The 14,938-nt window shown below is 44.5% G+C and overlaps 1 protein-coding gene across 1 annotated transcript in view; it reads right to left on the bottom strand.

Moving 5' to 3' along the window:
* Nucleotides 1-512: 512 nt before the first annotated feature.
* Nucleotides 513-14,938, bottom strand: part of LOC141122782 (uncharacterized) — an 80,441-nt gene continuing 66,015 nt past the window's right edge. Inside the window, exon 10 of the mRNA XM_073612004.1 lies at nt 513-13,078. Coding sequence (XP_073468105.1) covers nt 11,469-13,078 — 1,610 coding nt within the window. The 3' untranslated portion in view covers nt 513-11,468. The remainder of the gene's footprint in view (nt 13,079-14,938) is intronic.

Genomic DNA, 14,938 nt, shown 5'->3' with positions numbered 1-14,938 from the left:
CGAGCTCTGTGCTCCCTCCCAGTCTGTGATCCGCGCTGCCATGGGAAGTGCCCTCCTGCACCCTGCACTACTCCCAAAGCCACCCTCTGAGTTCACAGGAGCCCGAACTACAGAGGAGGCATTGGGTATCAATGCTCACTGACAGTAATGACTGTTGGTGCGCATTGAGAAGACGGTATACATTCTGCAGCAGAACCCTTGGGGACCACCATTTTCTTGTGGACCCATCAGTGGTCCATGGACCACTGGTCTACCTACCTGAGACGCCTAACAAGTGGCTCTAGATGGCTCAGGAAGACCATCAATACAGACCATGTCACAGCACAGGGGCCTGGTGAATGGACTGAATTGTGGACATGGGGGCACGTGTCCCTGTGTACCCCATACACAAGAATATTTAGGGGGCTCGGGTCAAAGGGTAAAGATATTTCTATGGCAGTTCTATAATTTATGTTTTTTTTAGCCCCCCATACAGGTTCACTTTTAATTCACAGAAGACACACACACGCATCTTTATTTTGTAATATATAATTTTATTTGAACATTTTAAATAAGCTTTGTATATATTACTAGCATTCTTTTTGGGTACCATTTTCAAAATAATAAAATAAAAATCAAGAAAAATAAAACACAAAATAGGCAGTGCACCGTTACAAGATCGTGGGGCCGCAGAGACAAAAATTATTTACAGAACTGCAAAAGGGTGCAGAGTGCGGCCATCCGATAGCAGGATCTCCAGGTGGAAATACAGGTTTATCATTTAGAGACAAAAGGTTAAGTTTATCTTAAAGCAAAAAAAAAAGTTATTATTTAGTCAAAAAAAAAATGTTTGGAATGCACAAATTCCAAACAGCCCTTTCATAACCAAGGCAAAGCACTGAACAGCAGAAGACGGGGCCGGCTCCACCTCCTTGTCAGGACTGGATAGCTGGTGTTTAACAATACATGCTGGGATTTGTAGTCCTTCAGGAGTTGGAACTACAGGTTTGGTGGTGGCGTTGGAGAGGAAGGGGGAGGTGGGGTTCACATAACAGCCAACACACTTACAGCTGACCACCTTGACATCAGAAACACATTCAATATATAAAAAAAACTTATAGGAGAAGCTAAGCCCAGAGGACAGATTTGGGTCAAGACTGGACAGATCCCAGAAGCTGAGGAGCCAACATATTTAAAAAAAATTAGGGCAACTGGTGTCCGCCTTTTTGATTCATATAGAAGCAACACAGGAGCCCCAAACTCTTGAGATTGTCCCACAAAGGGACATGTGAAATCAGACGGACCACAGTCTTTTCCAGGTTTCTTTCATCAGTGGGTATACAACATTGGATGGGTGACAAAAAAAGAAAGTGCAAAGACAGGCCACGTCCGTAAATATATGAAGACAAAAAAATAAGTAATACGAAGTATTACCAGGGGGTAATACAAGGACTCACTGCACATTATTCATAGATGCATTTATGTTATAATCTTTATCTATTTTTACTTTGATGTATTTGTAGCGGTCAATAAATTTATATTTTTATACTGTTACTTTCTTTCCAGTGTTTCTTAGCCATTAAAGTCCGCCCCCCCTGGTAATACTTAGTATTACTTATTTTTTTGTCTTCAACATTGGATGGGTCTCAGTAACTTATGAGATTGTCATGTAAATGGGGGTGTCGAATCAGATGGGTCAGTCTCATGAGATTGTCCCATCAGTGGGTGTGTCTGTTCGAACGGGCTATCAGTGGGTGTATCACATTGGATAGATCCCAGTGGGCGTTTTAGAGGAGATCCCAGCCTCTTATGCAATTGTCCCATCAGTGGGTGTGTCGGATCAGATGGGCCCCCCATTTCTAATGATATTATCCTGTCAGTGGGCGTGTCTGATCATATGGGCCCGTTCCTGAGATTGTCTCATCAGTGGTTGTGTCATATCAGATGGGCCCCCATTTCTAATGATATTATACGGTCAGTGGGCGTGTCAGATCAGATGGGCCCGTTTCTGAGATTGTCTCATCAGTGGGTGTGTCAGATCAGATGGGCTCCTGTTTCTAATGAGATTGTCCTATTAGTGGGTGTGCAAGATCAGATGGGCCCGTTTCTGAGATTGTCCTACCAGTGGGTGTGTCCCATCAGTGGGTGTGTCAGAACAGGTGGGCCCGTTTCTGAGATTGTCCTATCAGTGGGCATGTCAGATCACATGGGCTCCCGTTTCGAATTAAATTGTCCTATCAGTGGGTGAGTCAGATCAGATAGGCTCCCGTTTCTAATGAAATTGTCCTATCAGTGGGTGTGTCCCATCAGTGGGCGTGTCAGAACAGGTGGGCCCGTTTCTGAGATTGTCCTATCAGATCAGATGGGCTCCCATTTCTAATGAAATTGTCCTATCAGTGGGCGAGTCAGATCAGATGGGCTCCTGTTTCTAAAGAGATTGTCCCGTCAGTGGGTGTGTCAGATCAGATGGACACCATTTGAAAGTTAAAGCAACTCTTTCGCCAAAAACAAAAAAGTTAAAAATCTCACCCAGAGTAATAATACTTATCAATCCAGTGGGCAGTGCCTCAGGGTCTTACTTTCTTGAAGAATTAAGCCAGCTGAAGAATCTTCAGTATCTGACGAACCTACGGGGATGCTGGATGCCCCCACTTGACACCATGGTTCCACCACCCCAGTGACACTAATGTGCCCTATCAGACCTACAGCAAGGTATTAGTCGTTGGTGTAGAAACACAGCGGAAGACGGGCATTCAACTCTTCCAGAATTGTGTTGCGCGTCGGATATTTTACATTTTCCAGCTGCAGGAAAATGAAGACTGGGTCTACGGGCACTTGGTCAAGCACTAAGTTGGTCAACTACAAACTCTTTTGTCAAAGGACAAGTACTAACTCTTCTGTCAAAAGGTTCATTTAATTTTTTGGGGGGGGGAAACAAGTCACAAAGTCCATTTTTATTTTTTCATATACAATGCAGGACCCCAGTGATTACCTGTTTCGAAGACCACCATCAATCAGCTCTAAGGCTTCCACTAATCAGCTTTCCTTACCTCTTCCTGCTACGATGACCCTAAAGAAAAAAGTTACAGGCTTCCAAAACTCGGCTGCACCACACTGATAAAACATGCCATTCTTTGCAGCAACTCTGGGACGGTTCAAACTGCTTATCAGCTAGGAAACCACCTATATTGCGTGGCATTACCAAAATACTTTACAGGGGCAATTTACGCTCAAAGGCTGCCAACGCCTACCTTGAAAACTGCCGAAAAATGGACATCGCCCATTTTTTTTCAATGCACAGCATGTATTGTGGCCCCTGGAAACTAAGGTGAGTTTCCTACTACTGTATTAGTGAGTTAAGGTGCCTTTCAAAGAGACAATGCGGTGTGGTGCACTCGCTGATGTGCATTGTGATGAAGTGCGAATGGGCTCTTTAAAAACGTCCGCACCGCAGCATACATCCTGTCAGAGGATCATCTGATAAAGACAGACAGCTATAGAACATTGCGTGAGCCTTAAGCTACAGTGTGCTAATAAAATTGGGATAATCCCTGTGGGAGAACCAAGCTCCTGGGAATAAGGAACAGCTGGTGGGAGCGCTGATAATGGCTCTTCATAAGCTAGCTAGTTGTGGCTTTCCAGCACTTAGTTATTGGCCAGCTTTTCTGAGCCTTCAATAGACATTCTCTGATTCGTTAAAAGTGTCTCCTGGCGCCTGGCTGGCGTTGGCTAGCTCCTATGTGGATTTGTCCATGTATGGCCGATGATTGTATTACAACCATATGTGTCATCAGTAGAAGGAAGTCTATAAGGTCCAGGGCCTGGGACTAGGACTAGGACAATCTCAGCACAACAGGCCTGGTGATTGGCCTGTAGAAGGAAGTCTATAAATGCTGGAGCGTGTGACTAGGACAATCTCAGCTCAACAACAGGCCTGGTGATTGGTCTGTAGAAGGAAGTCTATAAATGCTGGAGCATGTGACTAGGACAATCTCAGCTCAACAACAGGCCTGGTGATTGGTCTGTAGAAGGAAGTCTATAAATGCTGGAGCGTGTGACTAGGACAATCTCAGCTCAACAACAGGCCTGGTGATGGGTCTGTAGAAGGAAGCCTATAAATGCTGGAGCGTGTGACTAGGACAATCTCAGCTCAACAAAGGCCTGGTGATTGGCCTGTAGAAGGAAGTCTATAAATGCTGGAGCGTGTGACTAGGAAAATCTCAGCTCAACAACAGGCCTGGTGATTGGCCTGTAGAAGGAAGTCTATAAATGGTGAAGCATACGACGAGGACAATCTCAGCTCAACAACAGGCCTGGTGATTGGTCTGTAGAAGGAAGTCTATAAATGCTGGAGCGTGTGACTAGGACAATCTCAGCTCAATAACAGGCCTGGTGATTGGTCTGTAGAAGGAAGTCTATAAACGCTGGAGTGTGTGACTAGGACAATCTCAGCTCAACAAAGGCCTGGTGAGTGGTCTGTAGAAGAAGGTCTATAAAGGCCAGGGCCTGCAACTAGGGCAATCTCAGTACAACAGGCTTGAGGATTTGTCTGTAGAAGGAAGTCTATAAATGCTGGAGCCTGCGACTAGGATAATCGTAGCACAACAGGTCTGGTGATTGGTTTGTAGAAGGAAGTCTATAAAGGCTGGGGCCTGTGACAATCTCAGCACAACAGACCTGGTGATTGGTCTGTTGCATTGAGAAAAGGGACCTCCCTGTATGCCACATTCATATATTGCTCTCTGAACATTAGTAATGTTCTTTTGTACAGTATTAAAGGATTTCCCAAACGAAAAGACAACCAGAAGAAAAAAAAAAAGGTAAAAATTCACAAAGTCGGTACAGTCACTGCATTGCATTCCGCAAATGTTGCATTTCACCGACTAGTAGTAGACAAAGCTTCATCTACAGTAAGCTGGACGGGACTCTCAAAAAGTACAGGAGTATATTAGGATTCGTTTGGATCAGGATAACGGTTAACATTATGTGCACTGAGGTAGTGTAGAGCAATGTATAGAGACAGCTCCATCTCCGGAGTGCAGTCAGAGGAGCGGAAAATATCAAGGCTCAGCATAAATAAGCGCTAAAAGAGGAGACGTGAGAGAGGGGGTAGTGCTCACGCCGGGTGTCTCACAAAGAGGTTAAGTGCTCAAGTTCACATGTAGTGTCAGTAGCCTAAACAGTCAAGACAAAGTGCAGATCATCACAGGGCAATCTCAGGGGAACTTCAGTGACGGGACATAAAGTGCTTTGTGGAAAAAACACGGGAAGGGGGGAGGGCAGCGCAACCAGGTCAAAGCGTACGCACAGGATAAGGTGCTTGTTGGAGACACTTTACAAAAGAAGCGCCTCGCATCCAACAGAAGCATGAACACAGATTGTCAGAAGGAGGGAAGTCAACATTGGGGGTAGACGAGAAATGGGCAATCATTCTCTTTATACAGAAAATTGTACTCTCAACAATGAATGGGCTTGTCTCAATTTTAAAAGGGTTCAGATTGTCACTATCTCTGTAAAATTGCTTGTGGAGCATTATATATACACACATAAACAAGAAAAACACAGCAAGAAAAATCGAAAAACCTGTTCAGTAGCTTCTATATTTTTTCAAAAAAACATTCCTGGGATCCTGTAGAAATTCTTCTGGGATATAGTGTGTAAATGTGTGTTCTCTATGAAAAACCAGCTGCTGTTGATACTCTGCTGAACTCTGGATTGCCCCTCAAAGAAGCAACAGCACTGGAACCAGTACTGTAAGGTCTACAAAACAGGTGCCCCAGGTCAGAGGTATTACCCCAAAGAGCGGACTCAGGTCCCAGCTAGAGTACAAGCTCTCAGCTGTCTCAGGGATGACCTGTTCTGTGCTTTGAGCAATATTTGTGATGGATCAGATGGGGTTCGGAAGCACAATGAATGATGGTGATGCACCAGGCGGGGTGTTCGGGAACATAATGAATAATTGCAATGAAGAAGAAGGGGTTCCAAGAACACAATCGTGATGGATCAGAGGGGGTTCGAGAACACAAGGAATGATGGCAATGAACCAGTTGGAAGTTCAAGAATATAATGAATGCGAGATGGATCTGAGGGGTTCACGAAACACAAATGTGATGAATCAGAGAGGGTTCAGGAACATTAAATAATTGTGTTTGATCAGAGGAGCTTCAGGACTTTCATTAACAAATGTGATGGACCAAATGGGTTTCAGGAACTCAATGAATTTTATGGATCAGATGGGGTTCAGGAACTCCATGAATGTGATGGAACAGAGGGGGTTCAGGACCACAATAAATGTTATGGATCAGAGGGGGTTCAGGGACACCATTAAAGGATTGTGATAGATCAGAGAGGGCGCAGGAACACAATACATTTTTTGCTATGCATCAGAGGGGGTAAAGGACCACAATGAATCATTGCGATGGATCAGATGGAGTTCAGGAACACAATAAATAACTGTTATGGTACAGAAGGGGTTCAAGAACACCACTGATTATTGTGATGAATCAGAGAGGGTTCAGGAACTCCATAAATGTGATGGAACAGAGTTGGCTCAGGAACAAAGTGTTATGGATCAGAGGGGGTTCAGGACCACAGTGAACGGTTGCGATGGATCAGAGGGGGTTCAGGAACACAATAAATAACTAGATCAAAAAGGGGTTCGGGAACACCATGAATGATTATGATGGATCCAACGGGGGTTCAGTAACACCAATGAATGATTGCGATGGATCAGAGGGGGGGTTCAGGAAGACAAATTTAAAAACTTAAGATGCAGAAGCAGGTGATCAAACCCATGGTGCCATGATAAGAATAATGGGCCAAACATCATGTAACAGGCATAATACAACACCAACATGTGCATGTTATTCTCCAAGGGTTCAATATATAGAGCAAAAAGATGACCAAAAACCTATCCTTTAAAATCAACAAAAATAAATACTGTGCATCAAAAGGTTAGACTATAAAACCCCAAAGAACTGTCCGCATATCAGTTCAAACAGTTCACCATTTCCTTTCTGCTTTACCAACAAAACCAAATATTCTCAAAGAATAATGAAATATCACACAGCATGTAATACACTTTTAGCCCTGGTGCCCTTTTGAGGTTTTAACACCATTGTGATAAATTTCCTTTACAAAAATTGTGCATTTTTTAACTTAATTTTTTTCATAAATTTTGTTTAACTTTATAAACTTTTGCAGTATAAAACCATTTCCTCACACTTGCAATGATGTTAACTGAACCAAGTCAAGAAGCAGCCAATTAATTCACTATGGATTATTGCTCAGAACGCATGGCATCCGCCAGTGAATCGGTTCAGGTCTCACCATAGTTCAAAATCCATCATCGGAGTAGGGAGTCATGTACAGGTCAGATGTGACTTACATTACTGGAAGCATTACAGTTCCTTACAAGAGCCACCATAGATGGGTCAGGGTTCCTTACCAGAGCCATCATAGATGGGTCAGGGTTCCTTACCAGAGCCATCATAGATGGGTCAGGGTTACTCACAAAAACCACTATAGATGAATAAGGGTTCCTTACTAGAGCCACTATAGATGGGTCCGGGTTCCTTACCAGAGCCACCATAGACAGGTCAGGGTTACTCACAAGAGTCACCACAGACGAAAAAGGGTTCCTTACTAGAGCCACTATAGATGGGTCCGGGTTCCTTACCAGAGCCACCATAGACAGGTCAGGGTTACTCACAAGAGCCAACACAGACAGGTCAGGGTTCCTAAAAAGAGCCACCACAGACGGGTCAGGGTTCCTTACCAGAGTAACCATAGATGGGCTACGGTTACTCATAAGAGCCACCATAGACTGGTCAGGGTTCCTTATGAGAGCCACTATAGATGGGAAAATTTTGGAAGATCTGGGAACTGCCTTGTGCTCTTAAAAGGGTAACACTCCAGTTTAGTTAAAAGTGGATACCATATAATTTCTGTACAACCCATTTTCTAAATGTTCGACTAAACTACACAGGTCATTTAATCTCATGCTACTGATCAATCTACCAGCTGATTTGCAGCACAAGACATTGTATAAGGCAAGTGCCAGCAAGAAGTTAGTTGTCTTTACTCCACTAGAAGTTTTCATCTGTAATGAGATACTTTGAGGAGTAAAGTATGTCTTAAAGAATGCTGGGTGGCTTCCCTCCCCCCCCCATACTAGGACCAATTAAGTTGCAATAGCAATGCGGTCACACCCACTTAGTGCTCTCTTTCAGCAAGTGCACTTTTGATGGTCTAGTTCACTATCTACAGAACAGAGGCAGGTAAGGATCTGCAAAAAAAAAAAATTCTAGCATCCTTGTAATGCATGTACCTGACCTGGAGGGGGATATTTATGGTCATCAGAAGTGGATTTTTGCTTTAAGGCTTTGCTCACATTGGAGTGCTTAGATTCAAAGTCTCTGCTGTGTCCAGAGGAAATCCACAGTACAGACAAACTGCAGCAAGCTGTACATCTCCCACCTCAGCACAGTGCTGGGAATGGCACCAATGACTGCAAAGAGCAGCGTTTCTTATGCAGCTGAAGGAAAACTGTACATAAGTTGGGGCAATTAAATAGGCAGAAGCACCAACATAAGGCAGTGCCTGCAGAAATGCTGCACAAATGCCCGACCCGGAGCACCCTCAACTGGACAGAAGCTCTGTTTCCACTTCATCGACCCACGACATGCTCTTACAATACAAGGGAAGCCAAGATATAGCATGGCCCCGCCTTCCCGTATTTCAAATACACATTATGGGCTGAAAAAAAAAAAAATGGTTAGGAAAAAGGCCAGCTGCTTATAGGCACATCTGCAGCCATTATCTGTTCATCCTTGTGAAAACGTATATAGTAATTGCGGCAACATCTGGTATAAGTGCTGTTATTTCTACCCATGTGCAAAATGCATCCCAACAAACTCAACACTGACATCTGCGCAAGGTGTGCGCCATTTTTATTAGAAGGGAATAAGCTGCATGATCAGTCTTAGAGATTTTCCACCACTCTGGCCACCAACGTGAATTCGGTTATTGGTAGTTTTTCTTCTTGGATTTCTCTAAGGTTTTGCATTGATAGCGAAAAATCAGACCCTGTCCCACATGCAGCCTGGGATGCTATAACTGATCACACAGGAGATTCTGTGCACATGCCTCATACACACAGGCACCAATCTGCATCTAGGGCGGGATGTCCATATGCATTCGCGTTTACGCAAGTACCAGCGTATACCCGCCTACAGCATCTGATTTCTATGGGTGGCTGTATGCAGCTCCTGGGCAGGGATATATACTAGAATTTCACATTATACAGCCACAAGTGCCCATGTGTATGAGGCATTAAATCAGGGGGGTTCCAAACTATGGCCCTCCAGTTGTTCAGGAACTACAATTGCCATCATGCCTAGTCATGTCTGAAGGTCAGAGTTTTACAAAGTCTCATGGGACGTGTAGTTCCAAAATAGCTGGAGGGCCGTAGTTTGGAGATCCCTGCCTTAAAAAGTATGTCTGACCAAAACCTTCAACCTTCTATTTGGATGAAATGGGGAAGGGTTAGACCCCCGCCATTGCTTTTTATTGCTATCCAGGATTCCGAGAAATTTAACCCAATGACATCATTTTATAAGACAGGAAGCGAGGGGAACTCTCAAACAGCAACACAGACAGAAGGCATTTCTTTAGTTGAGGAGAAGACTAGAATCCCTGCCAGCTTTTTATTTCGAGAACAGGTAGAAATGAGGTGGTGGACACACGTTATCAATACGTCAAACTGATTAATAAAGGGCGCAAAATCTCTGGCGATGCGGTCTTTACAAAAACAGAGGGCATTCACAATAGAAAGAAGTCTAATGGCTTTGTCTAAGAGTCAAAAGTTTTTTTTAATATCGATCTAGGTCAAGATCTTGGAGATATCCTACTTCCGGGCTATAAAAGAGACAGAGCCAACAAGAGAACTCAAAACATCCAATGCTTTAGGGTGGCTCAAAGATTGCCCCTTCTTCAGGACTATACAATAGACATATGAATACCTAAGGTCTTTAAATATGGATATTGGTTCACAAGAGAACACAAAACAGCCAATGCCTTTTTAGGGTCTCAAAGATCTCCCCATTCTACGGGGCTATAAAATGGACAAAAGAATATACCATCAAGGTTTAATATATTTCAGGGTGATATACCCCAAGAACTGAGCTAATATACATCAATATAAAACTTAAGCCAACATAGGTATTCTAAAGTATTTTATAGAAGGAGGGAGGAATTTGAGTGCCGAAACGCGTTGGTGTTATTTGTTATCTTGTTCTGAACCAATATTAATATTAGAAGACTTTGGACACTTAGACCTTCCGTCTGGTGTTCGAAAACTATACACCAATATGAATTAAGCCAACATAGGTATTCATCTGTCTATTTTATAAAAGGGAGGTGCTATGGAGTGCCGAAGCACGTTGGCCTTCCTAGTTATCTTGTTGTGAACCAATATCAATATTAGATGAATTTGGACTCTTAGACCTTTCGTTTGGCACACGCAAACAATACACCATTATGAATTAAGCCAACGTCTATTTTTTAGAAGGGGGGAGCTATGAGTGCCAAAAACTTTGGCGCTCCTTATTATCTTGTAAACCAATATAAATATTATTATTAGAAGACCTTGGACTATTAGACCTTTTGTTTGGTGATCTCAGGCTTTGTACTTGTCAATTTTTCCTCGCTGCAGATTTTCCTTTACTGGCTTTCGGTAGGACAGGAACCGAGGGGAAATCCCTCTAATAAAGCCCCGGATAGCAATAAAAACTGGGACAGGGATTCTAATCTTTCCCCACCCAAAACTTTCTAAAAAAAAATTTCCATTTGGCAAACACTTCAATAATCCATAAAGTCAATCGATAGCCAGGAAGCAATGTCAGGTGTAAGGGAGTGACGGACATTGAATTTGAACAATTCTGTCCTGGCAAGACATGTGAAGTGGCACGGATAGGTGGGACATGATGTGGCTCAGGTGTGACCACAAAACCTCTAAGAGTGATCATTTACTGCTCACCAAGCAGGAGTCATACAATAGCATTATATGGAAGGTCAGCGTTGGATACGTCCATTGAAAGGGTTCCTCAATCAGAACTTTGAGTCTCCCATGGCTGGAAAGACATGACACATTATACAGAAGGAAGGAAAGCAGAGCTGCTTGTGCCTTGCTGGTAGTTAAACTCATCAACCGAGTCTTCTATCTCATTCATAAATAAATAACAGGCCCCTAAATTGTAGCCATGCTTGTGCATCAATGCGTAAGAATTTTTTTCTTTCAACAAAAACATTAATTAGTATTACGTAGCTCGCACCAGTAGTCGGCCAAAGCTAAGTGCAAACTCGGAGCAAAAAGGACGCATGGACTTGGACATAACCATCACAGCGGCTCCACGTTTGTAAACAAAGCCCCCACAAAAGTGTCCCGTGCATCAGAAGACTTTCCGTAAAGCTACAGAACTTGAAAACCGCTAAGTCTGCGCTTCTGGCAGCTTCCTGCTTGGACCCGGCCTGGGAGTGCCAAGCCGCGGGGCTGTGTGGATGAGGCCGCGGCTCGACTCACAGTTCAGATTTTGATATCGGGAGGTGTCTGGAGGTGAACGGCGACACACTGATATGAAGCTGAAGCTCCCTAGGCAGCAGACAGGACAGGACACTGTCTCTTCATGGTCCAGGACTGAACTGGAGGAAGCATTCAGAGGAGCCATGCTTCCGCTCTCGGCTCCTTCACACCCCAGGCCTGGCAAGCTACTCTCCCATAGGTTGCCCTCCATTGAACCCAGAGGATGAGGATGCAGCAAGCCAACCCATCCGATGGGTTTGCTGCGGACTACATTGTTATTGTCCGAAAGACTTATGCTGTTGGGGACACCTGGTGGCTCCTGTTGCCATGTGCTTACAGGGGGAGAGGGGGAACGGGAAGACGAAGGTGTAGAAGACGATGAAGAGTGAGGAGGAGTCAGGCGAGCGGGAAGCGATCCATTGGCCCGCACCTGCGACAGCCTCCTACAAAATGTGTTCTCTTCTGTGCTCTCCGGACTGCTTGAACAATCCATGGGCTCTCCAATCTCCGGCCGCACAAATTCCGCATTGTCTCCTGACATTGTCCCATTAGGTTTCCACTGTTGATTCCAGTCCTTTGAACTCTCGTGAGGCTTTGGGATCTCTGGACCCCCAGGTTGACTCTTTTTTCCATGAGGGTGAAGATCTGGGGATAAAGCTTTGACCTCCCAATCTGAAACACCAATAGAGTTCTCTGCAGGGTCTTTTTCCCTCGGGTCATCAGTACTTGGGGGACTAGTGTGTTTTGCTAACTGTTCACCGTTTGGATGTAGGGCTTTCTTTTCTGTGGACTCCTCCTTCATGTAGTCTATGAGAGCCCCACCAAACTGTCTCACTTCCTGGCCACACGCACCAGCGCTCGTGTTTAATGTCCAGTCTTTATCAAGCAGAGATTCTGTCACCCCACCAGATTCCAGATTTATTGGAGAACTTAGACTTTGTAGAAGATTATTGGTGGGAGTCACCACAGAATTTTGAAAATCATTCTGTAAGAACCCATTGACTGTCCTACTGCTTCCATCTGTTTGTACAGAACTTACATCAATGTCACAACTTTCCCCTTTAAAGTGGAGACCTCTCTGTACCGGGGTGGTGACGGGGCACAGACTTCCTCTCCGCGTTATCTCAGGCGAGGACGGAAGAGAGCGGCAGCGTCTTGGTCTGCCCATCATCTCCGAGAAGTCACACTGGGCATCCACCATGGGCTCCGGGGTGACCGGACTGCTGGTCTGGTAGGTCAGTGGGGGTGGAAGGTCAAATGTCAATGAAATGACCGATTTGCTTGGGGTGTCGTAAAGCTTAATTCTTCCACCCTTCAGGTCTTCTCTCTGAGAGAAAGGGTTAATGCGCGCAGGGGTGTCGTGCATGAGGTCATTGTACAGATCCTGAGAGCGCTGTAAGAGCGGAGGCTGGGGAGAGAACATGTCAGACTGGCTGCGGGACAAGCGCTGGTCAGGGGGTGTTGGAAGATCCCAGGACCGTTCCTGATCATCTGAGAGCAACGAAGGTCTCCTTTCACCTAAAAAAAATAAATAAATAAAAAATTTGAGACATTGCTTCAAACTTTGTTAAAAATAAATAAATAAATAAAAAGAAGGATTCATTAAGTACTAATTTTAATACAAAGAACAAGAAGAAAACATCAGTTGTAGAAAAAAAAAATCTTTTACTTGGAGTCAATTAAGGGACACAGGAATTCAGATAACCTTGGGTTATATTGCCCCCTACAGGACAACATGCCTCAGTTTGTAGCCAGCAGAACCAACAGCATGATCATAACAAAAGGAAGGTGGGCCCTGTGCCCTTCAATACACTCCAAGAAACAGATTTAACAGGAGTAGAGTAAAGTCCTATTTTCCTTCTCATCCATTTGGGGACACAGGAATTCAGAGGATATCAGCAGGACATCCAAAAGCAGTCCAATTAAGCGGTGGTCACCCAGCAACAAGCCCAACAGAACCAAGACTGCCTGCTGCCAAAGAGCTGCCATTATCTGCATCTGAGAGCAGATGATACCACATATGGGAACCTTCTGACATTACCAGGAGGAGGAGGACACGGAAACCTGCTGCTCATGATGCATGACACCTTCTGTCTTCACCAGAGGTCATCTAAGTATCAACAGGGATTTCAGGAAAAAGGTACTAGGTTCAACACAGGAGTCAAGCTCTGAGAAGTATGAGGGGTTACTGGGTGACAATGGGGATTCAGATCCTCATCTGGGTGAGGAACAGTCAAAGCTGGTCACGGCTGACCTAGTAGACACAAAGGGGTTGATTTATTAAATGCAAAATAGACTGGGCATATTGCAAAGTACAGTTGCACTCTGCAAGAGCAGTCGTTCCAGAGCTTAGTAAACTCGGGGAAGCTCTGCTGACTTCCATCATTCAATCATATGCAAGCAAAATGCTGTTTTTTATTTCCTTGCACACGATTTGGGTATTCTTTGTAAAGTGAAGCTTAACAACATTTACTAAGCTCTGACGCAACTGCACTTGCAGAGTGCGAAGATTTTTTGCCTTCAGTAAATAAACCCTAGGAGGTACCACCAAGGGCCCTACATGCATTATTGGTTCCTCTTTCTGAGGAAGAGCGCTGGCCCTGATGGGGTACAGAGCTAGAGGCCAAGCTGACACAGAGAACGGAGCAAGGGTTCCAGTGATGGTGTAATAATCTGTACGCCAGTACAGGGAACAAGCAAAGGAACAGCTAAAGGGAGAGCAAGAGGAAAGGAATTGGCCTATGAGCCTAAAAAGAGGGGGGTTATTGCACCTGACTACCGAAAGGCAAACTACCGAAGAACCTGCAAGGATTCACAGCAGCCCACCACTAAAGTGGGGATGCATCTTTGCATGGAGGTTTTTTTTTTTTTAGAGGGCGTTAGCAGATTCCAGACTACTAGCCTGGTACTAGCCAATCTGAGCCAGGCTCTGAGGGTCTGGGAGCACCTACCCCAGATTAAGATAAAGGAGGAGAAGGGTGGGACATTTCCTTGGGCCTCTTACAATAATGGTATCAAGTGTAGGTCCAAAAAGATGACATCCCTTGAAGGCCAAGAGAGTCAGACGCTCCTTGGACATGGCATAAGTATCCCTTACCCTTGATGCTCTGCGAAACCATGGACATCAAACCCATACGAGAGACAAGGTTAGGCGCTTCTAACAAACCATCACAACTGAAGTTTAAGGCACCAAACATTTGTTCCGCCAGCTCAATAAAAATGACGGTTAACCCAGCAGTAGCGAGATCCCCATCAAGGGATCTAACCCATTTGTCCACAGCTTGACAGATTATGGTCACAGAAAATACAGAATGGAGGGCAGAACTTGCCAGCAAAGAAAAAAAAAAGGGGGCTAAAAATGGAGGAATTCCAACTGCT

Source organism: Aquarana catesbeiana, linkage group LG01 (assembly GCF_042186555.1).
Source record: "Aquarana catesbeiana isolate 2022-GZ linkage group LG01, ASM4218655v1, whole genome shotgun sequence".
Classification (NCBI taxonomy): domain Eukaryota; kingdom Metazoa; phylum Chordata; class Amphibia; order Anura; family Ranidae; genus Aquarana; species Aquarana catesbeiana.
Note: the sequence above shows the minus strand (reverse complement) of the source record. Positions and strands in the feature narration are given on the sequence as shown.